The sequence below is a fragment of the Gobio gobio genome (genome assembly GCF_949357685.1).
Source record: "Gobio gobio genome assembly, chromosome: 3".
NCBI classification, from domain to species: domain Eukaryota; kingdom Metazoa; phylum Chordata; class Actinopteri; order Cypriniformes; family Gobionidae; genus Gobio; species Gobio gobio.
The window spans coordinates 33083814-33111593 of record NC_137099.1 but is presented as its reverse complement, the minus strand read 5'-3'; the positions used below and the strand labels follow the sequence as shown (position 1 = coordinate 33111593).

The window sequence follows — 27780 nt, the reverse complement described above, 5'->3', positions numbered from 1 at the left end:
TGTCGGCAGGCCTCACCCAAATCAATTCCAGGATGCTGGCCCACGTTCATTTTCTTTTTTTTAGGGAGTACTCAGGGTTTCGGACCACATTCCGAGCTCTGAGCCCTCCACCGGACAGCATGGCAAATATGCATACTCTTTTACTCTGATTATTTCTAAGTGTGAACTTGTGAAATTATGTTAAAGTTCGGGAGGATCACTTTAAATGATATAAATATGTACATTTATACGCATTTTATAACATTTTTATTTAAAGATAAGCATCACATTGATGATAGTGATTAGCACAAATACTGACCGCAGATAGCAGGAACACAGAAAATCCTAGACAATGTTCAGCAAATGATTTTTATTTACATGCTGTTGATTCAGGATTAAACATCCTGGGGACCAAAAAAAAAAAACATTGAGATTTTCCCATTAGCACTCTCAAGTCTCTGATTTTACTGTCTTTGCCACTTGCTCATTTCTTGGTTGACTGAGCAGCTCCTCTATTCGTTGAAGGTCATTATCAGTGTCCCGATGTTTCTCACTCCTCATTTCTCCAATGAGATCATCTGTAAGCTTTAGACGAGCATTCCTGCAATTAAGATATCAGCTCAATTATCTGTTCAAAAGGATAAGAGTCTGTTCATCTGTACATTCAAAAATATTCTCTTTTCTTGGTGGAACTAACCATTCAGCCACTCTCAGCTCATATAACTCTCGTCTTTCTCGTCGCCTCTTATCACGCATAGTCTCACCCCCAAGCTTCTGCAGACCCATGATTAAAACTCCAGCCGGCAGCCTGTAACATCACATGTGATATGTTCTTCCTAATTTAATTAAGCAATGAGCAAGAGTGTTGCTCTACTGAATATCAGCACGGATATTGACATGGTATAAACAGTAAGTTATAATAGAATAATTGATATTTCAGACACAATATGGCCAGCTATTTTATTATTGTTTAATCAAATAAAAAACTTCCAGAAGTCAAAGCAAGATCAAGCATTAACATTCTATGTAGCAGAGACAATCATACTGTTGTAAATATGAATTCAATATTGTTTTTTATTTATTTATTTTATGTTTATTTGTTGTTTATTAATTACTTGACAATCTTGAAAGGGGACCTATTATGCCCCTTTTTACAAGATGTAATACAAGGCTCTGGTGTCCCTAGAATGTCTGAAGTTCCAGCTCAAAATACCCCATTTATTTCAGTATTATAGCATGTTCAATTAGCCCCTATATTTGGATGTGAACAAAAACAGTTTTTGAGCCTTTAAATGCAAATGAGCAGCTGCTCCCCACCCTTTTTCCAGAAGAGGGTGGAGCCTTTACAGCTTGTGCTTTGAATACTCGGGCAACAACAAAACTGGAGAAGCTAATGCAGTCAAAATGTCAGAAATACCCTAACCCTAACCCTAACCCTCCATGTATCACTGGAGTTGGAAACAGATGGAGAGATTGATTCAGGAAGAAGTTACAACTTTTAGAATGCAAAAGGGAGTTTCTGAATGGTTAGTTGATGAATTTATGTAGTTGTAGTGTAATTAACTTTTTTCAACTTATCAATTAGCATGTTCCTTCATGATCATCTATAAATTGTTTTACACTTGCTCACGTGGGAACTGTGGTAGGATGCCAACAGATCCAGAGAATACACAGATCAGGCATAACATTATGACAGGTGAAGCGAATAACACTGATTATCTCTTCATCAGGGCACCAGTTAGTGAGTGGGATATATTAGGCAGCAAGTCAACATTTTGTCCTCAAAGCTGATGTGTCAGAAGCAGGAAAAATAGGCATGCGTAAGGATTTGAACGAGTTTGATAAGGGCCAAATTGTGATGCCTAGACGACTGGGTCAGAGCATCTCCAAAACTGCAGCTCTTGTGGGGTGTTCCCAGTCTGCAGTGGTCAGTATCTATCAAAAGTGGTCCAAGGAAGGAACAGTGGTGAACCCGTGACAAGGTCTCAAGGCTCATTGATGCACGTGTGGAGTGAAGGCTGGCCCGTGTGGTCCGATCAAACAGACGAGCTACTGTAGCTCAAATTGCTCAAGAAGTTAATAATACTGGTTCTGATAGAAAGGTGTCAGTCACAGTGTATCACAGTTTGTTGCGTATGGGGCTGCATAGCCGCAGACCAGTCAGGGTGCCCATGCTAACCCCCGTCCACTGCCGAAAGCGGCAACAGTGGGCACGTGAGCATCAGAACTGGACCACGGAGCAATGGAAGAAGGTGGCCTAGTCTGATGAATCACGTGTTCTTTTACATCACGTGGATGGCCAGGTGCATCGCTTACCTGGGGAACACATGGCACCAGGATGCACTATGAGAAGAAGGCAAGCCTGTGGAGGCAGAGTGATGCTGTGGGCAAAAAAGTACGGCCATTCATTTTATTTTAGTTCAGTTTGGAGGTTTTTTTAGATTTTGTTTTATTTTTCGTTACTCTTTCCAAGTCCAATAACAGTGAGCATGTTAGTGTATTTAACTTCACACTATGTACAGCATGCTGTTCTATGTATAGCTCTTTTTCAATTTGCTGCCCATTTTGTTGCACCTGACTGAGGCGATAAAGTCTGTCTGCAGTAGGAGTGTCGAAATTAATCGTTTCTACGATGCATCACAATGCAGACAAGGACGATTCGGTATCGGTTCAGTAATAGACCATAACCAATTATAATGAACTGATTATTTTTTGACGCCATTTGTCGCATACGTGCTTTGTCGCGGTAGCATACAATGGCAGAGGGAGGCGAGACGCGAGTGCGAGTAATTAAAATGCTCTAACTACTTTAAAAGCAGACATCTGGGCACATTTCGGCTTTTATGAACAACCTGGTAAGCACGACCTGGAGAACACACGCGCTGTGTGTAAATCAAAGCTATCTGATTTATCAAAACGATTTCATTTACACTTGGGCACATAAATGTATCTCCACAAAACGGATATAAATCCGATCTTCAACCCGAGTTCACATCACCGAAAACAACAGATATGAGCTGCATTATATTGATTATCAGCTAATTTCACAATCAAAAACCGCAATAGGAGAGAGCGTGGCAACAGCACTGGTAAGATCATTCAGTTTCTTTACTTTTAATGAATTTGATTGTATGTTGAGCACCTACGATTTTTACTTTTGGTAGTTTGGGCGCTCGTTTGATGAAGAGATATGCAGCTGCTTGTCTGCGGCAATGCGTGCTTCAGTAGCGCTGTCATATTTTTTTTAGCATTATTGCAGAGAGTAAAATTGACATTAGGCATGTGCCGGTATCACAGTTTCATGTTGCGATTAATTGCTGAAGCTTTTATACAGTATTATCCCAAAATTGAAATAAGTTGCAAAAAAAGTGGTGTCATACTATAACAGGTTTAATAACTTTCTTATAACAAAAAGAACAAAACATTTAAATACAATAAAGCAATACACAAAAATGTATAAAAATAAATATTTAAAACAGATTAAAGTGCTAAAGAATTATAAAGAACAATAGGTAACACTTTAAAATAAGTTCTCACTAGTTAATGCATTAACATTAACAAAGAGCGAATAGCTAAACTTTTACAGTTATTATTCTTTGATAATGTTAGTTAAAAAAAAGCAACTGTTAGTTAAGGTCCATTAAAGAATACAGTTACAACTTTTGATTTTAATAATGTGTTATTATTTTGCTGAAATTTACATTTAACTAAGATTAATACATGCTTTAAAAGTATTTTTCATTGTCAGTTTGTTAATGAATGAACTAATGTTAAATAATAGAGCCTTATTGTAAAGTTTGTGACTGAACAATAAAGAATCGGAACATATTCAAACAATATCTAGGGCATGTCATTTAATCCAGATTAAAATAAAAAATGTTTAAGTTTGAAAATGAATAGCCTTAAGTCTTTAAGTATTAAGTATTTGGTTATGTGATGAGCACAGTTTTGTTTACAAGGGTTACCGGGGAAACGGCTGCATTTCTGCTGTTCCGTCAGCGCCCTCTGCTGTCAGAGAGGGAATGCGCATCTCCTGCACACGTTCCGCCATGTGCTCGGCTTATGCACGTTGGGTTGGTTTACATCAGTGCGCGTTCCTCTTTGACGTATTGTTCATTTTAAACGGTTGATGGGTAAAGTATTCTTAAAATGCATTCTAAAAATCTGAATAAATAGTAAGAAATAATTATTCACAGTATTTTGAAATGCCCACGATAACAATATTGTGCATGTTCATTATTGCGGTATATCGTATTACGGTATACCACATGTCTAATTTACATATGGGGTTTCAACAAATAAGATGCATTTAAACTTTAGTTTTGACTGTAATGCGGCCCAGACCACCTCCTGAAGTGGCTTTTAGAATTTTGTGTATTGGTTCTAAATACTCCTGTTGTCTTCTGAGCCAAGACTTGAGTTTCATTTGATACATTCAAGAAGCGTGTTTTCTTTGAGCAGGTAAAATTAAAGGTTCAGTTCATATAACTGACTGACAAAATTGTATACATTTGGATGCAGTGCATCGTCAATGCATTGTGATGCATCGTAATATTGAATTGAACCGAATCGATGACATGATAATCGTAATCGAACCGTGAGACCAGTGTAGGTTCACACTAGGGATGCACCGAATATTCGGCCACCGAAAAGAAAGACTTATCACCGAACAACACGGCCGAAATGTTGTGATGAGGCAAACAGAAACGGCAACCTGCACGTGCTTGTCTGAAGCAACATGTCTGTGGTGTGGACGTATTTCAGTATATCTGAGAAACACCCACGTCTGCTCCATGCACAAGCACTGACAGCCAGAGCTGTTCAGTCCAGCAGCTCATGTTCTCGATGAGAAGAGGACCAGACTTCACTGTGAAACCGAACAGTTTCCAAATGCAATCTCAGTGGGCATGTTTTAAGCGCTGAACACACTTCAATCCGAGTTCCCATACCAACATCGATCAACATGCATCACGAAATTCAAACGATAAATGCCGCTTTGACGCTCTTTAATGTGGCATCACTGATCACATCACAGTTCAAGCTGCGGCGGCGCGCGCTTGAGCGCGATCATCTGTGAGCGCGATCGATCATCTCTTAAGAATAAACATGAATGAACATCTAAGGTGTGTTGAGGATACATTACAACTTACTGTCATGTATATATGTGGTGTAATCGCTCAGTGTTTCAACGGCGGAGAGACGTCAATATAACTGCTTGTAAACTAAACAGTGTCATCTAACTTTAGCATCACATTTACCTCAGCAGTCATTCAGTGTCCACAGAATTTTATTCACTAGAGTAAATCAACTCTTTCACTAAATTTATGACCTATATTAGCCGTTATATTCATTATATTCTACTTAACCTGTTAATGATATCTTGATTATTTCATGTATATTCATGAAAATGACAGACACAAATGATTATATTTCAACAACGAATTGGATAAAAAAACTATTTTATAATTAGATTTAGAAGTTATTGCAAAAACTGCCTTATGTGAAGTTTACATGTTTGCGTACAATGTGTTATGAGTGTTGATTATTAAACCTAAAAATAAATAGCAACTGAATTTAGGCTAATAGTTTGGGCTCTGTTGTTAACCTTTAATTTTAATGTGCAAGTAAGGGCTCCCTATATGGTTTACAGCAATATCTTCAATAAACTTTTAGCTATAATTTAATTAATTTAAGGACAGATAGTTTTTTTTTCAGTAAACCAATACAAATAAATAAAAAGCCATTTTGTAAAACTGCCGTACCGAACCGTCAGTTTTGTGTACCGCTACACCCCTATTCTACAGTTAACATTTGGGCTATGGCAGTCTTTGTTTTGATACACTATTATGTTGAAGGCCTACAGAGAAAATAGTTGTATCTTTAAGCAGTTGCACTTGTTCTGTATGCACTTTCTTGTAGTAGTCCTACAGCACTAGACCTAAATGCACTTTGTTTTTATGAGAGAACATTTAATTTTAAAAACTTTCTGTAGGCCTGTTCATTATTATTTAATGTACAAATGAGTGGGGTCAAGTTAAACATTTTAGTTTGAATTTTATTTTATACTGTGCATTGTTGCAATGTGCTAAATATATATTGGCATAATTAGTAATTGATTTATTCTTTGAAACTTTAATATTAATTTATGCAATTGCAATGCCTTGATTTTAGTAAAGTTAGTACACAGTCATAGCCATAAATGCAATGGTACTAATAATTGGCATAATTTCTTTCGGTGTTTCGGTTTTTGGCCTTGGTTTCCTCTTTTTCGGTTTTGGCCAAGAATTTTCATTTCGGTGCATCCCTAGTTCACACCCTTGTCTGCAGGCTCACTGTGTGCTCCAGGTGTAAGTGTGCCAAGAAGTTGTGTGAAACGCTTCTAACTTAAGAATATCTAGGTTAATAAAGGGAAACGGTGAACAAGAAAGAGTGAAACAGGACTAATGAACTTAAAAACAAAAAGAAAACAGAAAAATAGCAACAACAACAAAAAAATGCAGCACAGCTTGGTAGTTCTTCAGATCACAGACATCTGTTTAGCTTATGGGTACCTCTGGCAATGCAAAACAAAGAGTGAAAAGAGGAGGACTGGAGTAGAAGTGCAAAAGGGGGGAAGGGGTCTATTTTGGCTGGGGATGCAGATGCAATACATAGGATTATCGGTCGAGGCCACAGCTGACTCACAGAATGCCCTCAGAAAGGGGGACTGGATAAAGAGATAGATGTGAAGTGTGAGGGGGAAGGGAAGAGAGGGCAGTGTTGCTTCAGGGCACACACACGCACATGTTGAGTTTTCATGTTTTACGGAGACATTCCATAAACTTACTGATTTTATACTGTACAAACTGTATATTCTATCCCCTAACCCTAAACCTACCCATTACAGAAAACTTTTAATTTAAAATTTTAAAAACACATCACTTCATATGATTTATAGGCCTTTTTCCTCATGGGGACCAAAAAAATTTCCCCACAAGGACAAGGATTTCGGATTTTGGCATCGTTGTGGGGACATTGTGAACCACACACACACAGACTTGTCATAGTTCTCTCTCTCTCTCTCTCTCGCTCCATATTCTACTCACCCCAGTACAGCTCCTATGGCTGTACCAGCCAGCAGCCCTCTAAGTCCCAGATTCAGCCGGAACAATCCTCCTGTTACAGCTAAACACATAAATACGGTCATTCTTTCTTTCTTAGTATGATTAGCAAAAATTCTATGAAAAAATAAAAACTACTAAAGTCCAGAGACAACAAACAGTTTAAGTTTATGAACTTACCACCTGCAACAGTGAAATGGCTCAGAGCATCTTTGTCTCTGTACACTGTCAAGCCAGTATTTACAGTGCTGTGTAAACAAACAAAAAAATTCTGTTCAAATTCAAGGCTTTTTGAGATCTGCATGGGTGGGGCAGAGCAATGTTTATGGTAACATGCTAAACTGTAAAATTACTGTTTAATTTTTTTGTATACATTAACATGTATATTTGTGTTTATGTATTTATTTAACATCTTCTGTTGTTTGATTAATGAAACACAAGTATTTTAGGCTGCTGTCACTTTTAGACAGAACACTTTGATCTAATATATACTGACACATTCGACTGTTTACGTTCAATTAAGCCATAACCGACTACATTTACAGGAGATACTCCGCAGGATGGGCATTTTGACACTTGTGGCCCTGTCCAAGATGGCACCCTAAACACTTGCAGTCTTCCTAAGAGTCTGCACTTTCGTGACGTAACTCTACTTTGACTGTCGGGAAGAAGTCTGCTGCGGAGCTCACACCATATGAAGTGTGCCATTTGGGACAGGGCCTGTCTCTGTATTTGACCATTCAGGCACAAAGAGAACTGAATTCGGGATTGTGCGCAGTCTGAGAGAGTGCTTCTGGTTTGTCATTCAGCACGATACTACATTGAGTAGTACTAAACATTTTTTACTGTGCATAATAACTTGACATAATAACTACATTTTATCATGACAAAAATAGAGCTGAAATACGAGACTGTTCAGGGGAAAACAGGACTTCTATGTTTATATGTTTCACTCTATATGACAATAGGTGGCGCTTATGGAACAACAGAATTATAACAATTACCCAGGTAACCCTTGTATACAAAGCAGCAGCACTTAAGGCAAATTTCTCTGAAATGTGATGAGTTTTCAGTTGATATAAACATCGTAAGGTAAACAAATGTTATAATTCATCAACAGAAGATCATTGGCAATCGTTTGGCATAAATCTGTGGTATTCGTTGATTGCAAACTACTCCGAAACCACGCATAACAACAGCATGTATTTACAATGAAACATGCAGCGTCACATTTAATAAAATCATAGCCCAATCAATCACATAAAGCCATATTGCCATTCTTGTTTTTCTATTCCCAAATTTAAGAGCTCTTGAAATTATAATAAAGACTTTTCTTTAAATTGTTTAAACTCCCATATGGCTTATTTATAGTTGCATATTATACATAGGAGAGAACGAAAAATATTTGACTCATAAAAACTTTATTCATCTTTTTTTGCGCTCATAAACAATAAACAAACAAAAACATAACCATTAATACCAAGTGAAAAAAGTTAATTCAAAAAGTATAATCAGGGTACCCCCAGGATCCTCCAAATGAAATTCAAGGCTTTTTAAGACCTTTTTAATACCATTTTAAATGAAATTCAATGCCAACTTCGTACTCATTCTGACAGAAGTATGAGGGGAAAATGTCAAATCTGTATAAATTTTGAACCCTAGAAAATAATTATGTACAAGTAGGCTACTTGAATTAATACAACATTTTATTTAAATGATCAGTTATATTTAATACATACGCAACAGCGTAAAACATTTGATTTGTAATAAACAAATCGATTTGATCTTGGTGTTGAATTAAACTGATTTACAAATTTGAATTCAATATATCTATACTTACTTAAACATGGTCACAAATGCTGCTACCCTCCAGCTCCATCGCCAGCCAAAGCTCACAAACCCACGAATAGCTGCATTATGTGCAGAGCGCTGGTGAGACAAAAAAAGTATATAGAACATCAATATTTGCATATTTAAGCCACATAAAATATACAAGATGTAAAAGAAAGCAATTTAAGCCTTTAAAAACAATGGGAAATTAGAGCAGATATCTGTATAAACAAAACATGACTCTTCTACAAACAGATGAATACATTTTCAGCTTCTGTCTTGTGTCTTACCACTGCATCCACTCTGTTTTGGTACATTTCCGCCTGGCTGAGCTGAATAAATCTCTCACGAGCATGTCTGGCTCCTGGTAGGCCTCCATAGACCATCCCTACTATGGCTGCAGCAATTCCACACTTTACTATATTCCTGGACTCCTCTGCGTACATTTCACCTTCACTGTGTGGAGAGCAGAAAAGAATTAAAGAGAAGCAAATGCACCATGCCCACATATAGTCCATAAGATTGTCTCTGATATTGTGCACTATATATACTCAAAGCTTTTTCCCATTTTTGAACTGCCACCATTAGCATATAATGCAACAAGGATAGCTAAAATCAACAGATTTTACTAATACCTTCCAATCTGTGTGTAGAAATAAAATAATGATGCTGCCATCTTTAGGTTATTTTCAAACTGCTGTAATTTGGCTACAAATATCAGGTGAAAATTGTTGACCCTCACCACAAAATTGTGGATTACTCAGCAAGTATTAACTCATTCATGGTATTTTATATTTTGGCTTTCATCACCATTTACGTTTGTCTTTCTTCATAAAAAATATGAACAAAATCAAACTTTTAGTATGGGAAGCTTTTGAAATGTAAAGAATTTGACATGGAATTTGTTTAGTTAATTGTGAATGAGATATCACGTAATTCAAATGTCCAGTGAATGCATTTGATGACAAGCTAAATTAACCAGGTTGACTGATAAGGTATTACACCATACCAAAAAGAATAACACAGGAATGACAGAAATGTTTATTTTTTGCTGAAATACTGCTAATGTTTTCACATATACATTGTCTGCTAAGAGTATGTGTGTATAATCAAAGATTAATGCACGCTGGGCCACATTGCACATAATATCCATTTGACGCTATAGAATATTACAAGCTAGCAGACAAGCTTTCAAGTCTGCAAACTTTCAAAGCTTACCAGCAAATATTTATTTGCATAATATCCTGAGACAGGAATGTTAGAAGACTATTGACATCCCGCACAAACTACAAAACTCTGTGACGTACTGCGGTAAAGCAAGCTGTCCTTTACACTGAATTACTTGCATACTACCACCAGAAGAGATGTTTGGGGGGAGCATGGGAAAGAAACTGGCCACTGGCCTTATTAGAAGTCAGTGTACCATTAGAATGATTTTGAAACTGATGTTTGACTTATATAGTGTAAATATATATTTGAACAAGAAAAAAATGGTGGGATTCGATTTTGTCCATCAGGAATTTATTGGATCATTGGCATTTGCTATTGGTGAGAACTCATGTGGGTGACAGGTTGAGAAGAGACCAGGGCTGAAATCGCATACTTCCCTACTAGTAGGCACAAAATAGTATGTGATGAAAGTATGTCCGAATTCACAGTACTCATTAAAGAGTAGGCAAAAAGTACCCAGATAACCTACTTCTTCCAGCGAGATTGAGAGTGTGCATGCGACGGACAGTATCCCATGAGGCCACGTGAGAGGATTTATGAAAGGCAGTAAAGCAAAGTAACACTGGATAACATGGCGAATGTAGTACATCCAGATTACACACATTCATACTATATAGAACATACTTTGTTAGCGGTTGTGTAAGTAACTTATTCAAAAGAAGTACCTACTCAATAGAGTATGCAATTTCAGGCGCAGCTTCTGAAGTGAGGGGAAGTTATTTTGATTAAGGATTACGAGGGCACAAAAACATAATCACAAAACATTTATAATAAATACTACAACACTATGCTGATGAATTACAGACACATTACTCATACTTACCCCCTGCTGAAAAGATCTTTGATGCGGTCCCATCCTGTGTCAGGGAACTCTGGCTTGCCTATGTGGTGTGGTAAGGCCTGTGCAGAGGTACTATCAGACGCATGTACGCAAGGAAGAGTGAACCCAAGAAGAGCCTTGAGAGGACCCAGATGTGTGCCACCGGGTCCATTTGCATCGGTCTCCCCACATAAACCCTGCCGCCTTGCAGTACACATCAACAAGCTGTTAAATCATTGAATGAGAGAAACAAGGCCAGAGGTATGAGATTGTACGTGTTAATGCACTTTCATCCGCACTGACATGCATGCCCCATGGTTATGACAGAAAACCATACACACACGCTGCAATTTAACACCTGAAGCAACGCAGCTGTCAGAAAGAGTTTCTGCATCACAGAGGAATAAAGGGTCTGTTACCGGAAATAATTGCCCGTGACTCCTTAAGAGTTGGAGGTTTGTGAAGAATGCCCTGAGATCTTTAGTTACCCTTTCAAAGAATCAAAAACATGCCAGCCGTATATTTGAAGACAAATATACGCTAAAATCATTAGTAAACCATAAAAAGACAATATGAATGCTACTTTGAAGGTAGGCAAAAAGTCAAACACAAAGTAAAATTAAAAACAACATTCTAAACAAGAGCAGAGAAGAATGCTTAAAATAATCAATCAGCAACAGACACTTTGTCGGCGCTTGTTTTCGCAGATTGATATTTTTGAATCACGTTTACCGGTCTGAGAAGGGACATATGTATAATCTGGTGATTGTCCGAGATGGGCGGCGTCTTTCGGTGCAGTGTAACTTAAATGTTTTAAACAAGGAGCAAATTATATTTCACATTCTAAACAAGCTCTATGTAGAATATTCAAGTCGTACGCAACTAACGTTAACTGTTACTCCTCCACAAAGAGAGTTGAATCCCGACTCCACATTGGCAAAAGGTAGCATCACCGTAAATTTACTTAAATGTTAGTTTAACAAATGTAGCATTAATGAATCCAGTTCTGCCACAAAATCCAACATCTCACCTTATTTCTTTCAGTGCTCCTTCAGCGACTATTGCAATGTCAACATGTCTTCCTTACACAATAGTCCGGTTGCTCCGTCTAGTGGTGGAGGACCCAAATTAAATGATGCTTTTGAAACGATTAATCGTGTGAAATAAAACGTGCGCCCAGTTTTGCTCGAAAAATATCTTTTTCAAATGTCTTTTTATTCAGGGGTTACCTAAATGTTTAAAAGCCAAATATTAAATGAACAATTATGTTCTAAATGCAACATTTGTCATTGAATTTGAAAAAACTTAACTCAGCAACTTTGTTCTTGGGTCTACCATTACATTGTGCAAATCAAAGAAACAAAACATTTAAAATAAACAAAAAATTATATATATATATATATATATATATATATATATATATATATATATATATATATATATATAAAAAAAACAACTTTTATTTTGCAAAATCATTGATCTGCTCCACACTAGATCTATACAATTAGAACACTAGAAAACAATTCCATATGACAATTATCTAGGAATACTCAAGCATATTCAACACCCCAGTATCAATTTCCCTCTATTTTGCGTTCAAATGTTCCTCTAGTGGCACTCAAGTGTTGATTCAGATTATCATCATCAATAGGTCTACTCCTAATACTGTTGTAATGAGATTTTGCTGGTATTGTTGCATTGATAGTGACATAGAACACATGCTATATTTCTATTAAAAAAATATTAGAAAACTTGGTATCAGTTCATCCAAAAATACTAATAACCAGGACCCAGAGATCCCTTTTCACTACTAAAAAAAAAAAGAGACATTATGCACTGGATCAAAGTAATCTATTGACATTTTTGGTGTATTGTATTAAAAGTGGTATAATGTTACAGGATGTTTTGAACCGGTTCTAGTTTTGAATCTTTAAATAACCGGTCCTTCACGCTACCTCTAAAAACAATGGTAGGCGATTGCTACCACTAACTAAAGTAACCCCATAAATCTCTAAATATCAGAAATATCTACAAACTAACAAAACATCTGACAGGAGGAAAAAAAAAAAGTGTGCACTGAAACAATAACTCATGATCTTGATGAGTCACTTTGATTATGAGGGAAGAGAAATGTACAGTACTGAAACAACCCCAACAACTTCCACCAAGGCCATGATTTCAGATGTGCAATATTGCTGACATCAAGACAATAAGGGTCTGGACAGGACTTTTTTAAATATAAATATGTAGATTGCTATTAAGAGTTTAAAGCACATGTTTAATTTTATTTTAAAACCTTCCTTGAGTCTTAACCTTTAGAGCAATATAGAGACATTTGGCAGGATTCATTGGATTAACTACACAGAGCTTCCTTTAAATGCTCTTTTCAGCTATTAAGACAAGTTTAAAGGGCAATGGTGAAGTTCAAAAGAATGAAGAGCAAGAAAAAAGGCAAAGAAAAGGAGAATGATCTCCCCATTATGATTTCTTCAAGTCAGAGTTCAGATCGGCTGGATTTGTGGATGATCTGATTGTAGTTTGATTTTCTCTTAGGTTTGTATTTGAGCAGCTTGCTGAAGTCAGTGAGCAATCTCCCCCAGTAACAAGACACATCCTCCATACGGAGATGTTCCAGAATAAAGTTCTGGCCCCTAAAGAAATACAGAGCCATAAATATCAGTTTAAGTATCAGCACCTGACGACAATGTCACAAAATCATTTTGTCAGACAAAAATGAAAATTGTCATTATTTACTCATCCTCACATCCTTCTGAAGCTGTAAACACTTTTTTCTTCTGCAGAAAACAAAAGATGATATTTTGAAGAATGTTGGTAACCAAACAAATATCTTCTTTTATGTTCCACAGTAGAAAAATGTAATACAGGTTTGGAACAACATGAGGGTGAGTAAATTATTTTGGTGAACTACCCCTTAAAAGCTGCATATGCCTGACAAACCATTGACAAATTAAAATCATTAAAAGACTTCACAAATTGTTACCTCATAGCAATTTCTTCTGCCACAGCATCATTTTCTCTCACAAACTGAAGCAGCTCTCTAACAAAAAAAAAAAAAAAAAAAAAAAAAAAAATATAGTTACATTTCTTCAACAGGTCTGGAAAAATATGAGAGTAAATAAACAGTGATAACGTTTTCATCCTAAAATACTATACACAGATTACACACATTCCCCTAATCATAGACTTTTAACATTTTCCAAAATTGACACTTTGACTCATTGCTTGTGGTCATATCAAAAATACGGGCAGATTTGTTTTTTTATAAACTGAAACCTTGTGGTTTTTTGGATTGTATTGAAGGACTTAGACCAGGGGTTTTCAAAGTCTGGGGCGCGCCTCCCCTGGGGGGCACCAGAGCATGCCAAGGGAGGCGTGGATAGTGGCAAAAAATATAGCCTAAGAATTAGTTTATTATAATATGTATTTTTTCTATATTACATTTTTCTCATTTAAACAATATTAAAAATAATAAGACAAAAATAAGAAACATTTTTCACCCAGAATGCCGTAGCTGTGAATTCGCTACTTTTTGGAAAGCCTGCCGATACAGGTATATGCCTATTAATAGCCTACAATGGAGCAATTATTGAGACCCCCGATTCAAAGCCTTCAAATTCAGAGCTTAAACCCAAAAGACGACGATATAACGATCAGTATTTGAGTTTAGGATTTACGTGGACAGAACCAGTTGATGAACCACGACCTTTATGTGTGGGTTGTCAAGAGATTTTGGCTTTTTGGCATATTACGTTGCATTGCATATAGCCAAGGCAGGCAAAGCACATAGCCTACCATTGGAGAGACGTTAATTCTGCCGGCAGCGAAAGACATATGTTCTCTGATGGTAGGAGAGACAGCAACTTCTAAGATCGATTCTGTTTCACTATCTGACAACACAATAAATCGCGCATCTCAGACATGGCACAGGATATGAAGGAGAAAGTGTGGGCGCCATTGTGTGGGTTATGTCAAAAGGGAGGCCCACTGTCTTAGACTTTGAAAACCCCTGACTTAGACCAACTACGTAAAGCCCAGTGTGCTGAAATTGGACTTAAGTTTATTCTGCAAAAATAAACTTCACTTCCTTCAGATAATAGAATTAAAGCCATGTAAATGTAAAACAATCTGAACATAATATTCACAGTAGTACGGTGTTCATTTTAGGACATCCTCAGACCTCAGTCATATGATGAAAAGGTGTCATGCCTCAGACTAAAAGGCTTCAGTCATTAGACAAAACGGCATCACGCCTCAGACTGAAAGGCTTGGGGTCTCAGGAAAACATCCTCAGGTGTCAGGTCTCGTACAATTAGGCATTGGACAAAAACGTCTCAGATTATTTAAAAGGCATCAGATATAAAGGCATCGGACAAAAAAGCCTCAGAATAAAAGGCATCAGACAAAGGCATTGGACGAAAATGAGTAAGACAAAGGCATCGGACAAAACTGACTCAGACTAAAAGGCATCGATTGGACGAAACGCACTCAGAACGCACTCAGTTTCGAATTTCATCACCTCAATATGATGTCATACATGCAGTTTTATACTGCTGAGATTAATTTAGTAAATTTGTATTATTCGCTAGTTTTATTTTCACATTTAAAACATTAGCTAAATAACAACAACTTGGCAATGCTCTTTATGTGTGCTAATTAGTGATGCACCGAAATGAAAATTCTGGGCCGAAACCGAAAATCTAGGATGCACTTGGCCGAAAACCAAAACTGAAGCCGAAAATGGCTTCTTTTAAAAACGTATACTAATATATTAATATATATATATAAATATATTTGCATGAATTTAATGGATCTGAAATGAAAAAATCCGGAACCAATAGAATAATCAAACTTTTATTAAGTTACATAACAAAACCTAAAATATTTTTAACAATAAATATAAATAATAATACCAAATAGGCCTAATTTTATTCTTCAAGTTTTATGTTCCATCAAATAAAATAGTTTTTTAACAGTTGTGCAAAAAAAGATCCACAATTATCTGAATAACTGCACACAAAATCACAGAATGGTTCTCATTAAGAACATGAGTTGCTGCACTGAATAGTCTCTCACTGTCTATCACTGTTCTCCGGGAAAAATGGCATTTGGGGGGTAAAATATGTGTTTTTTTGGCAGGGTTGCCTGCTAAAATTCGCATTCCTGGGTCTAAATATCACATAATTGGAATCGCTTCATCCCGCGGACATGGAAAAACCGCGGACTTGGCAACACTGCTTGGGGCAGATAAATACCTGTGTGCAATCAGCCCAAGCAATGGAAAGCGGCCTTCGTTTGCGCGCCAGTAGTCAAGGGGATTGTCGCTTCTGGCAATGGGTAGTTCAGCTGGATACGTCTCTATTTGTTCTCATACCGCTGACATGCTTAATCTTTGATAGGCAGACGCGTCGCGTGATAACGGCTCGACCGTGAGTGAAACCTAAGCGCTTGCGCACGGATGGGAGGGGCGGGTGACATTCATTTTCGCTTTACGTTTTTGGCTGTTTTTTTTTATTTCGGCCCGAAACTGATAATGCCATTTTCGGCGGCCGAAATTTCGGTGCACCCCTAGTGCTAATTGTTATTCAAGTGTAACAAAATAAAAATAAAAAGCAGATATATAGAGAGAGAGACCTAAATTAAGCTGTACTTAATATTTTATTCTTAGTTTTAATGTTAGGCCTACACTGTTCAGCAGAAATAAAGGAGTTTCCCTGGTAACCTCTGTACACAAATCAGCTGTGCTTATAACAACGCAGTCTTGAAAGGTTTCTTTCCCTTCACCATAGTTTGCCAATAAGTTAGCTAGTTTCAATTAATTTTTATTTAGCTATTATTCAGCAGTATAAAACCTCATATTATGTGACCTCATATTGAGGCGATGCAATTCGAAACATTCGTTCTGAGTGCGTTTCGTCCTATTGATGCCTTTTATGTCTGAGTCCGTTTTGTCCGATGCCTTTTAGTCTGAGTCTTTTTCGTCCGATGCCTTTATATCTGATGCCTTTTAATCAGAGACTTTTTCGTCTGATGCCTAATTGTATGAGACCTGACACCTGAGGATGTTTTTCCTGAGACCCGAAGCCTTTCAGTCTGAGGCGTGATGCCGTTTTGTCTAATGACTGAAGCCTTTTAGTCTGAGGCATGACACCTTTTCATCAGATGACCGAGGTCTGATGATGTCCTAAAATGAACACAGTACAATAGGGTACAAAGGGAAACTAAGTTACCTGAGGTCAGACAAGTCCTGTTTGACAGGGATGTAATGAACCCAGGGCTTGAGCTGAGCATAGAAGAACTCAAGCCACTCCTCCCCGACGTGAAAAACCAGTGAGCCACACAGGAACAGATGCTTCAAACGGAAACTAGCAGCAACACCTCTGAAGTTAAAGAGGTATCTGAGAGAGATCGAGAGAACAGAAAATCTTTCACAGAATATCTTAAATACTGGTTCACTGACAGACATCTGGTTCAGTGCTACAGCTCTTGCAAAAGCAGAAATGAGGATGGTCTTACTTATATTCACAGTGTTCAACTAGGGGAATTTCCTTGGCAGGGGGTCTCCCCAGAGTGTCCTAAAATAAAACAAAATACAAAACAGTAGTTCTGTAAAGTCTAGAGCAAAAATATATTTAGATTTTGCTGAAAATATTAAAGCACTTCAAGCTTAGTCTAAATTCGTGTTTCCAAAGACTATCCTTGTAGGCCCCTATACAAATGCTTGTTACAAATCTCTACTTCATTATATGAGTTGGCATGAAATGAAAAATCAAAAGAGTAAACAAACCTTCTCTGACTTCCAGGCCTGGTTCTTGGTGTACGCTGCATCCACAAGGTCAGGATCTTCTCTTGAGAGAAGGATCAGAGGGTCCCTCTCTGAACTGGTCCTACAAACATTGGAAAAACTGATCAGCTTTTGCTGAAAACCACTCTGCATTTAACTGTATGCTGGAGACACAACCGACCTAGAGCCTCTAAAGAATCCTTTTGGGCTTTTCTTGTTCCAGGGCCATCGTGCAGCTGATCTGAAGAGTGTAAACTAAAAATTAGAATACATCTAATGGCCTTAAATTGACTATAATGAAGTTAAACCTCTGAATACTCTCAAGCATTCTTAAATCTGAATTTGCATAATATACTGAGATGTTGAGACGAGAACTTTAAATATTCTAATTTGTTACCAACTTTTTCAGGTCATCCCTCATCAGGTCCCATCGGCCCAGTCCAGTGGGGTAGATGGGCCATACAGCAGGACCTCCCTCCCAGAATGTCCATGCAGGATACATGATATCATGGTATTCTGGCGTCTAAAAAATGAACAAAAGTATAACTATACTAATAAACTTTAATACAGTTATAGCCAGACTAATATACATTTTGTTGTGGAGGTCAGTAAGGTTGTACGGCATACAGGTACTGGAAAATATTGATATACACTATATTGACAAAGGTTTTGGGATGCCTGCCTTTACATGCAGAGAATGTGTCAACTAGACTCTCCCCTGTGAAGGCATCATCGCCACGACATCCAGTGGCACTCCGATCTTCAACGAGATGGAACTGGAGAAATATTCTGGATGTTCCGATCTAATATGACTTCTGACTTGTAATGTTTGCCTGAATCATAATCACACACTGTTTGTTTGTTGGCCAGAGGAGAACTGGCCCCCAGACTGAGCCTGGTTTCTCCCAATGTTTTTTTCTCCATTCGGTCACCTGATGGGAGTTTTGGTTCCTTGCTACCGTCGCCTTTTTTGCCTTTGGCTCTTGGCTTGCTTAGTTGGGGACACAAAATATTCAACTATATTACTGATCCGCCCACATCACTAGCCACGTCTACATGCACACTTTTTTTTTCATTACGATTAAAATCATTCCGATTGAAAGATTCGGTGGACTGTTTACATGAGACGTTATCTAAACCGATCTGGTGTTTACATGTGCTGACTTTCAGTCGGAATAATTTTGTGACTTGCACACACAGTTTGTCTGCCGCATCAGATTCGTAATGTTAGTATCGTGGATCAATAGTTCTGTGTAGGTAATTTTTATATTTATTTATTTTTCTGTGGGCGGACATGCAGTAGTTTAACCTAATGTATGTCCTATACAATGGCTATTTCAACAGCTGTGAATGAATGCGGAATCAAAATTAATTAAATTCATTTATTTTGAAAAACACAAAATGAACAATAAAATGCACCCAAATTATTAATAAAAACATAGGATGTACGGTGAAACATGAATGAAAGCATTCAAGACGTGCTCAGCAAGATTTTACTAAACGCATAGTTATTTCAGATGATTAAGGAAAGATACCATAATCACAAAGGTATACATATTAACAAAAGTAATTAAAGTAGACTGTGGCTAATGTTACTTAACCAATTTGAAGCAGTTGTTGAACTTTTTTTTAATATCTAACTTACGAGAAACAGAGAAATTTCAACACGTCCTCTCCAGCAGCTTTCCCTGTTGAAATGGCAACTCTCAACGGCCACCAGGACAGTTTTATAAAAGCTATTCATTATTTGTTGTAAAGTGTAAGAAAAAAAAAAATTCTTCTGTCAGGTGCAGTTGAAGCCTATAGGACAAACGCTGTCAAGATGAGATGGTGTAGCCACGCTATGTGTGTGTCATTATTCCAACATCATGTTCATAACATGTTACGAAATAAAACGTTTAATACCTCAGAAAAATGTACCGTCCTCTATTGTCAACATTAGCCTGGTGAGAGCGCGGCGCGCGCTCTTCAGTTGTGGAGGCGCTCACGCTATATATCACGTCACAGAAAGACGTGCACTCATGGTGGAATTTTTCGTTTGATCGGTTCATGAAAAGGTTTATCCCACCCCTCTCAAACCGATTACAATTTCATTCGGTTTGGCCATTTTTATTCCGATTGAGGTGTTTATATGGAGCATTTTCATTCGGATTGGACTTTTAAACCGATTGCTCCATGTAAACCTACTGTTTTCTCCAGAGCTTTGCATTATTTTCCTGTAGCACTGTGAAGCTGCTTTGAAACAATCTGCATTGTAAAAAGCGCTCTATAAATAAAGGTGACTTGACTTGACTGGCCCCTAACTGATTGAAAGATAAACAGCATATTTTTATTTCAGTGTTGCTGTTTAAGCTGACAGTTTGCCACGTATATTCAGTTTAACAGTTTCAACTGAACTACGCATATGCATTTTAAAGCGAACACTTACATTGTTCTTGTTCCATCTATGCACGTTCTCTAATAAGCAAGGTTTTCTAGTGTATTTCCCCTGCTCAGGTAATTGCAATGGTATGACCCATTTTAGTGGCAGCCAAATTACTTTAAAATCAGTCTGTAAATAGGACGATAAATATTCATGAAGATACATTAAACTCCCCGCAATTCACACCGTGATTGCACAAAATATTTATGCCAGTTTTCGCTCGTATGATTGTCAGCCACTGCTTTTCCGCAACAGACTGTGAGTGCATAACGCACTTTCAGCTAATTAAAGAAAAATACAGCATTTTTTATTTATTTTATTTGATTGGTTGAGGCATTTTACAGCCCTTCATCAAAATTTTCAACACACAGCACCCACCTGATTGTAAAAAAACTGATTAACACTATCTGTGCCCAAATTGTAATTGGGTGGGCATGGCAGATGTTTGGCTGGGCTCAGCACACCCCTGCCCATGCCTAGATCTGGTCCTGCTCTACACGCCCCAAACAAATTAATAAAGAGGGCAGTAGAAGATCAATTTTACATTACTTTGCCTAAAAAAGAGATAAAGGTGAACCAACTGACCCCCACCAGTCATAAACGTAACTAAAAGGTTGCTTTAGCTTTCATAATATTTGCACTTGCCTTTTTCTCTGAATTTGCTTGAATGAATAAAGGGGTTAGTAATATTAATTTTAGTAAAAGTATATGAATATTATTAATATGAATGTTTACAATAAAACTTTACAATAAAGCAGGTAACCTGACTGAACAATATTATATTTATTAATCTAGTTCAATAATAATTTATGAATATATGACTACAAGTTTAGCATGTTAACATTACTTCATGCATTAAACTAATATTAACACAAACATTAACCAGGATTAATAAATGCAGTAAATGTGGATCATTCACTGTTGATGTATGACAGCTAATTTTTTATGTCATTTCATTATTCCTCATTTTGACACCCACAGAAAGGGATAAAAGCATCTTCAGGTCACCAGCCTACTATTCCAGAAGTATGGAGCACAGAGAAGTGCTTTTATAGCTTTTTTAATTATTATTCTTGAAAACAAGCAACACATTTGTTACTGCAGAGTTTCATGCAGTGTTCTTAATAGATTTGCTTTCAACTAAGTTTTCTTTTGAGGCTGGTTATTTGTCACCTATTATAGATTTAGTATTGATACTGATGTATTAGATTCTGGGGTCATACCAAAGACAAATTTGTGGTATTGTTTTTTTAACGCTTTTTAGCTACTTTAAATCATATGTCTGGGCTATGAGGCAGTATAGCAAGACGCCTTTTCAGACGAAAAAATATCCAAGCCCGGTTAAACATATCTCTCAAAACCATGTGGAAAAATGTGTTCTGGTCTGATGAGAGACCAAGATCAAACTTCTTGGCCAAAATTTTAAAAAGGTACGTTTGGCTCCTTATAATAATAACAGCACATTAGCAAAAGAACACTATACCCACAGCTTCATGCGTTGGGGCTGCTTTTCTTCAGCTGGTACTGGGTGGAGTGAATAGCTCCAAGTACCAGTTGATTTTGGCACAGAACCTTCTGGCATCTGCTAGAAAGCTTAAAATGAAGAGAAACTTCACCTTTCAACATGACAATAATCCAAAACACACATTTCAGCAAAGAAAGATTAATGTTTTGGAATGGCCCAGCTAAAACCCTGACCTGAATCTTGTGGGGGACCTGAAGAGGGCTGTGCACAGGAAATGCCCTAGCAATTTAACAGATCTGGAGCAAAGAGAGGGACAGTATTCCCAAGACAATGTACAAACTGATAAGATACCGTCCTGAACAGACTGTAATAAAATCAAAGTGTGCTTCTAGTTGAGGGGTGAGCACATTTATGCAGTTTGTAATCAGCTGTTTTAAAAGGGATGTGTCGGATCAGTGTTAGTAATCTAAAGGTGGGGTCACAAAGTAATGCAAATTGCCTTATTGTCAAGCTACTGATATACCATAAAATCAATTTAAGGAGATTGTTCTTAGGCACTTTGATGGGGTAGAGGGGGTACACACCTTACTAAAGGAAAGTACAGGCAAGACTGGCTGAACCCATTCAGGAACCTGTGGATAGTCACGCACATTAATCACCACCTCCAAATCTGGCAACTTGTTAATCACTTTTAGGATGAAGTGCTCAATACCGCTGCATCTGCAAAGAAAGTATAGGCTAATTGTCTAATATTCAACACCCATGCACATGACAGGATCATGACTACTAAAAAATGTACACTTCACCAACCTTGCAGGAAACATGCAGCTTTGTTCTCTGTACAGCTTGTTACCAATGATCTGGTAGTGCGTTCCAACACCTCTTTGGATTGTGTCTGCCATGAGCCCCTCAGATATGCCATTTTTAAATGGCCTAAGGTCATCTTTCAGGACACTGTAATCAAAAGAGTGATGGAGGAAAGTCTAAATTATACAGTCTTTCAGCCTGTACAGCTGCATGTATATGCATATTCTATTGTAAGATACTCTTTATATTTTCTGACATCAGATGACAACTGCAGTTCTCCTGACTGCATGGCTGGTAATTATTAGTGGCTTCTGTGATCCTCCTGATGAATGACTGCCAACGTTCTGCTGATGGATGGATGGATAGAGGGAGGGAGGGGGAGGGAGAGAAGGAGAGAGAGAGGGAGAGAAGGAGAGAGAGAGAGATAGAGAGAGAGAGAGAGAGAGAGAGAGTTTCAAAAGCGAACGTTCTGAAAAAATCTCAGACGTCTCTCGATATTTTAAACTTAAATCAAAATGATCTTAAAAACGTGCGTACAGTCTCTGCTCATTTAATATTTAGCCTAAACACAAAGACACTGACAACTAACAAGACATGCAGCAAAAAGGGAATATCAAAAGCAGATTTGCTGGGTCTAACTTTACATAGACGCTAATGCTAAGATATCGCAGGTAAGTTACAGAATCGTTAAAAATAATAAAACGTTAATAATTAAAAAATTATGAAAGACAGATAATTGACAGTATCAAAACAAAATTCTGCAAGTTCTCACCGTTATCAGAAAGACAAAATTCAACTCCATTCAGTAAAAGAATGAAAGACGGCATGAGCAGCCACGGCAGCTCCATTTTTCTGCATCAATTAATTGTGACTGGCTGGATTTGAGGAGAAATCGATCAATGTACTAGTATGGTCTGACACTAGATTAGAAGTCTCCGCCTCGGCTCCTTTTTACGGTCTATGCTCGGCTCAAGAATATTGCACTTATTTTTTCACGGTCTATGATTGCACACAATATATTGTAGTGTTTTTTTTTTTTAAATTGTATATAATGTAGTGTTTTGGATCTCTAAACATGACATGGTTTCCGCAGGTCTTAACAAGTCTTAATATAACTTTTCACAAATTAAGGTTTAAAAAGGTCTTAAATCTAAAACAAATAGACACATTTACTTGAGATGCAAATGTAAAATTAAGTGGGAAATGGGAAAAAATGTACCAAAAAAATATTTTATGCTTAAAAGAACAACAAATATCTGTCAATGAGTTATATGAACTTCCCTTTGAATTAAGTTGATTTTTCTGAGACCTTTGTCATATATTTTTTGTTGTTGAAATCTTAAACTCACTTCATCAGAGAACAAGACTTCATATTTTTTGTAATTTTATATCTCAAGTAAACGTATCTTGATTAAAGAATCTTTAGACATTTGCACCGGAAAACAAGACAAAAATACAGAGGAAGAACGTCACTTTTTTTGCATTGTCATCAAAAGGTAGGCTACAGTTTAAAAATTTTATATATATATATATATATATATATATATATATATATATATATATATATATATATATATATATATATATATATATATATATATATATATATATATATATATATATATATATATATTCTAGTGGTTGGGAGCAGAGGTATTCAAGCTGCACTTTTTGTAAAAAATTATGTAAAAGTTATGGATAGGGTAGAGTGGGGGAAAACACCCCCATTCTGTTTTTCCAAAAATAACTACTAGATAAAATCAAGATACCTTTATGTTGTTGCTATGGACTATGTTGACCAGAGTGATGTAGAAGTTTTCACTGCTTAGCTTACACTGGTGCAGTACCTGAGATAAAACAGATTTCACGTTAAGTGATATAATTTTTAACAGTAAGAAAAAAAGTGTTATAAAGCTTGTTGTTTTATAGAACATCACCGTTTTATATGATATGAGAAGAACAAGGCCTGTAGTTAGGGAGTACTTGTTATTTAAGGAAAATATAATTATATTTTCAGAATGACAATTTTTTCCCCCAAACCTAGCCTGTGGGGTAAAACGCCCCCAGCCACTTGGGGGTAAAGTGCCCCCAGTATCCCACTATTCCCACTATCATAATTACTGTAGTTAACATGTTCTGAACATCACATTCTTGTTCCCTTTCGAGAGTAGTCTTGTATTGCGTAAGTTAGCTTCTTGAGAATATTGAAGCCAAAATTATCCTTATAATTTTATATATGTAAAACACAGTTCAGCTGCACAAACCAATAGCGAGGCGGCTGAGACGCGTGAATCAATCGGGTCGCTTCGCGCCCTAGCGTGTCAGTGCCCGCCAAAATGGACGTGGTATATGGCTATAAAAGCCCCCCTCACACCATAGGATTCAGATTTAATCTCCTTCAGCTCACTAACCTTCACTGACCACCCGATTGAGAAGTCGCCGCCATCAAAAATGCCTTCAGCAGAACGAGCCACCTGCCTTGCAGTTCTGAGGCCGGTCTCGATGCTGAGCTCATTCGCATTTTGCCCAGGGCCATCGGAGACCTCGGGCTCGATTGGTCTCATCCCGAGGAACCGACACAAAGCAGGCTGGACGAGTGGATTCTGCAAGGCCGCCGTCAGGCCCCTATGCAGAGGCCCGCCCCCTTCTTCCCTGAAGTTCACGACGAGCTGACGAAATTGTGGAAGGCACCATTTTCAGCTCGTCTAAAATCCTTGGCTTGTTCAGCACTCTCAACACTCCACGGCACGAAGGAGAAAGGTTACGAGAGTCTTCCCCCTCTTGAGGAAGCGGTCGCCGCACATCTTTGCCCGCCCTCTGCCAGAGGATGGCAGCCAAAAGCGGCGCACCCAACAAGGCCTGCCGCACTATGTCAGCTCTCGTTGGTCTAGCATACGCCTCCGCTGGCCAGGCTGCTTCGGCTTTTCACACGATAGCTGTCCTTCAAGTGTTTCAGGCCAAACTTCTCCGTTCTCTGGATGAGTCTGGCCCTGATCCTGAGGCATTCAAAGACCAGCGCAGCGCCACTGACGAAAATCACCACCCAGGTGATCGGTAGAAGCATGGCGAACCTGACTGTGCTAGAGCGCCATCTCGTGCTGACCCTTACAGACATGAAGGATGCAGATAAAGCCTCCTTCCTTGATTTCCCCAATTCCACCACCGGCCTGTTTGGTCCAGGGGTGAAAGGGTTCGCTGAGCGCTTTACCTAAGCACAGAAGGCGCCACAAGCCATGCGCCACAAGCCATGCGCCACAAGCCATGCGCCATTTTCTCTTTACACATGTCCCAGTCCCCTCTATTCAGGCAGCTTGAGATGTCAACATTGCAGTCAATGAGCCTGTTATAAAGCGTGCATGCCTGCACACAAACGCTGTTAACGGCAACCCTAATAAATAACGAAAATATTTTTTCCTCTGTTCTGACTGTAGGCAGTGTGCCTATACATTATGCACCCCTGCACATTAAGCACTGTTCACACAGCGCCACAAAATCACACATATCCCCTGGTGGCTTGCTTGCCGACTCGCTCCGAGCGTGTTCTAAGTGTAGAGCACGTGCCCACTATACAGTGCACGCCACTACACATAAGCACTGTCCCTACAGTGTCACAAGCACAAAACAACCGGGCGCCCGGGTCCCTATTACAAAGCTGCACATCCCCAGACTTAATTCAACCCCTTGCTATGCGGGTCGAGGCCTGGGAGGCCATCCCCAGTATATCAGAGTGGGTGTTGAAAGTGAAAATGAAAGTGAAAGTGAAGTGACGTGTGGCCAAGAATGGTGACCCATACTTGGAATTTGTGCTCTGCATTTAACCCATCCAAGTGCACACACACAGTAGTGAACACACACACACCGTGAACACACACCCGGAGCAGTGGGCAGCCATATTGCTGCGGCGCCCGGGGAGCAGTTGGGGGTTCGGTGCCTTTCTCAAAGGTCTCACCTCAGCCGTGGTATTGAGTGCCAGGAATTCTGAACCAGGGCCCGGATATGCTATCCAGAGACAAAATTCCCCCAGGGGACTGGTCTCTTCACCCACAAACGGTTCAGTTAATTTGGAGCATCTCCGGCAAGGCAGAGGTCGATCTCTTCACCTCAGAAGACAATGCTCATTGCCCAACATTTTTCTCCAAGAGCAGGGATGCGCTGGCCCACGACTGGCCCAGCCACCTGCTGTATGCATCCCCTGCCAGTATAATGCGTTAAGAGCTCATTCAGGTACTGGGGAGCGAAGCCATTTGGAGCTTTGTAAGTAATAAGCAAGATTTTAAAGTTTATACAATGTTTAAAATAGGGAGCCAGTGCAGTGTTGACAGAACTGGGCTAATATGGCCATACATGGTCTAGTAAGAACTCGAGCTGCTGTGTTTTGGACTAGCTGCAGTTTATTTATTAAGCGAGCCACGCAACCACCCAGTAGAGCATTACAATAATCTAACCTTTAGGTCATGAACGCATGAACTAACTGTTCAGCATTTTGCATTGAAAGCATGTGCCGTAATTTAGAAAATTTATTTTTAAAGGTCCCATGGCATGGAATTTTTTATTGTTTTATAATGTTTCCTGAGGTGTTTTTAGATCATAAAATGTCATAATTTAGAAATAAAAGGCATTTTTCTATCCTGATGTTTGCCCTCTGGCTTGAATGCTCTGTTTGAAGGGTCTGCTGTGAGACTTCAGTGAAAACGGCCATTGCTGTGATTGGCTGACATCTTTGCATTTGAAATTAGTATTAGATTATGTGGCAGAGGGGGCATGGTTTAGCGATGTCTGCAGGCACTGCCAGAGAGAGATGGACTGGGCTCTCGTGGACCAGAGAGATGGAGAGCTGGAGAAAGATTGCTGAGAAAGTTATATTGTACTGAGTTTTTGAAAGTGATGTGAGCGCGAGTTTATTCTGTTTGTATCTGAGAGTTATGAATAAACACGAGTCCCAGTCACGCCGACCCCGTCTTCTTCCTCCTTATTCTATGAACTTTGTAACACATGTGGAACCCCTCTTGAATACTTTTACTAAGATTTTACCATTACAGCTGTCTAGATGCACGAATCGTGAAAGTGTTGATTATTTAGATCTTTTCCCATCACATGAAAGGCTGCAGTGAAGAGCACTGAGTAGACAGACAGTCTGTTGATTGCGTGAATGTAGTGATCTGGTCATTGCAATGCGTTCTCTCTCACAAAATGCTTTCACCACAACTAACAGCAAACACAATATCAATATGAATACAGTAAGAGTTTCGTTGTGCAGCATAACAGCGTCATTCATTATAACGGCAGTTTGGATGTGCAGATGCACTCGCGACGTGATTGACAGCT

The 27780-nt window shown here is 38.4% G+C and overlaps 2 protein-coding genes across 6 annotated transcripts; both read right to left on the bottom strand.

The window, feature by feature from the left end:
- Nucleotides 1-229: 229 nt before the first annotated feature.
- On the bottom strand, nt 230-12069 carry timmdc1 (translocase of inner mitochondrial membrane domain containing 1). Its single transcript, XM_079812884.1, has 8 exons — nt 11990-12069; nt 10963-11184; nt 9200-9365; nt 8920-9008; nt 7260-7327; nt 7065-7143; nt 677-787; nt 230-580 (listed from the first exon to the last, which is right to left on the bottom strand). Exons 2-8 carry the CDS (start codon nt 11175-11177, stop codon nt 430-432), a joined length of 879 nt encoding a protein of 292 aa, XP_079669010.1. The 5' UTR covers nt 11178-11184; nt 11990-12069; the 3' UTR covers nt 230-429.
- Nucleotides 12070-12793: 724 nt separating this feature from the next.
- On the bottom strand, nt 12794-23329 carry poglut1 (protein O-glucosyltransferase 1). 5 transcript variants are annotated; one of them, XM_079812229.1, is made up of 12 exons: nt 23228-23329; nt 22712-22802; nt 22459-22602; nt 22233-22368; nt 18163-18284; nt 17943-18002; nt 17765-17864; nt 17494-17552; nt 17208-17375; nt 13961-14017; nt 13724-13754; nt 12794-13610 (listed from the first exon to the last, which is right to left on the bottom strand). In XM_079812229.1, exons 1-12 carry the CDS (start codon nt 23301-23303, stop codon nt 13539-13541), a joined length of 1116 nt encoding a protein of 371 aa, XP_079668355.1. In that variant the 5' UTR covers nt 23304-23329; the 3' UTR covers nt 12794-13538. The 5 variants fall into 5 exon arrangements, with proteins under 5 accessions (XP_079668355.1, XP_079668353.1, XP_079668357.1 ...); XM_079812230.1 differs by having other exon boundaries at nt 13227-13610; nt 22712-22799; nt 23228-23328; XM_079812227.1 differs by lacking the exon at nt 13724-13754 and having other exon boundaries at nt 23228-23328.
- Between the last annotated feature and the right edge of the window lie 4451 nt (nt 23330-27780).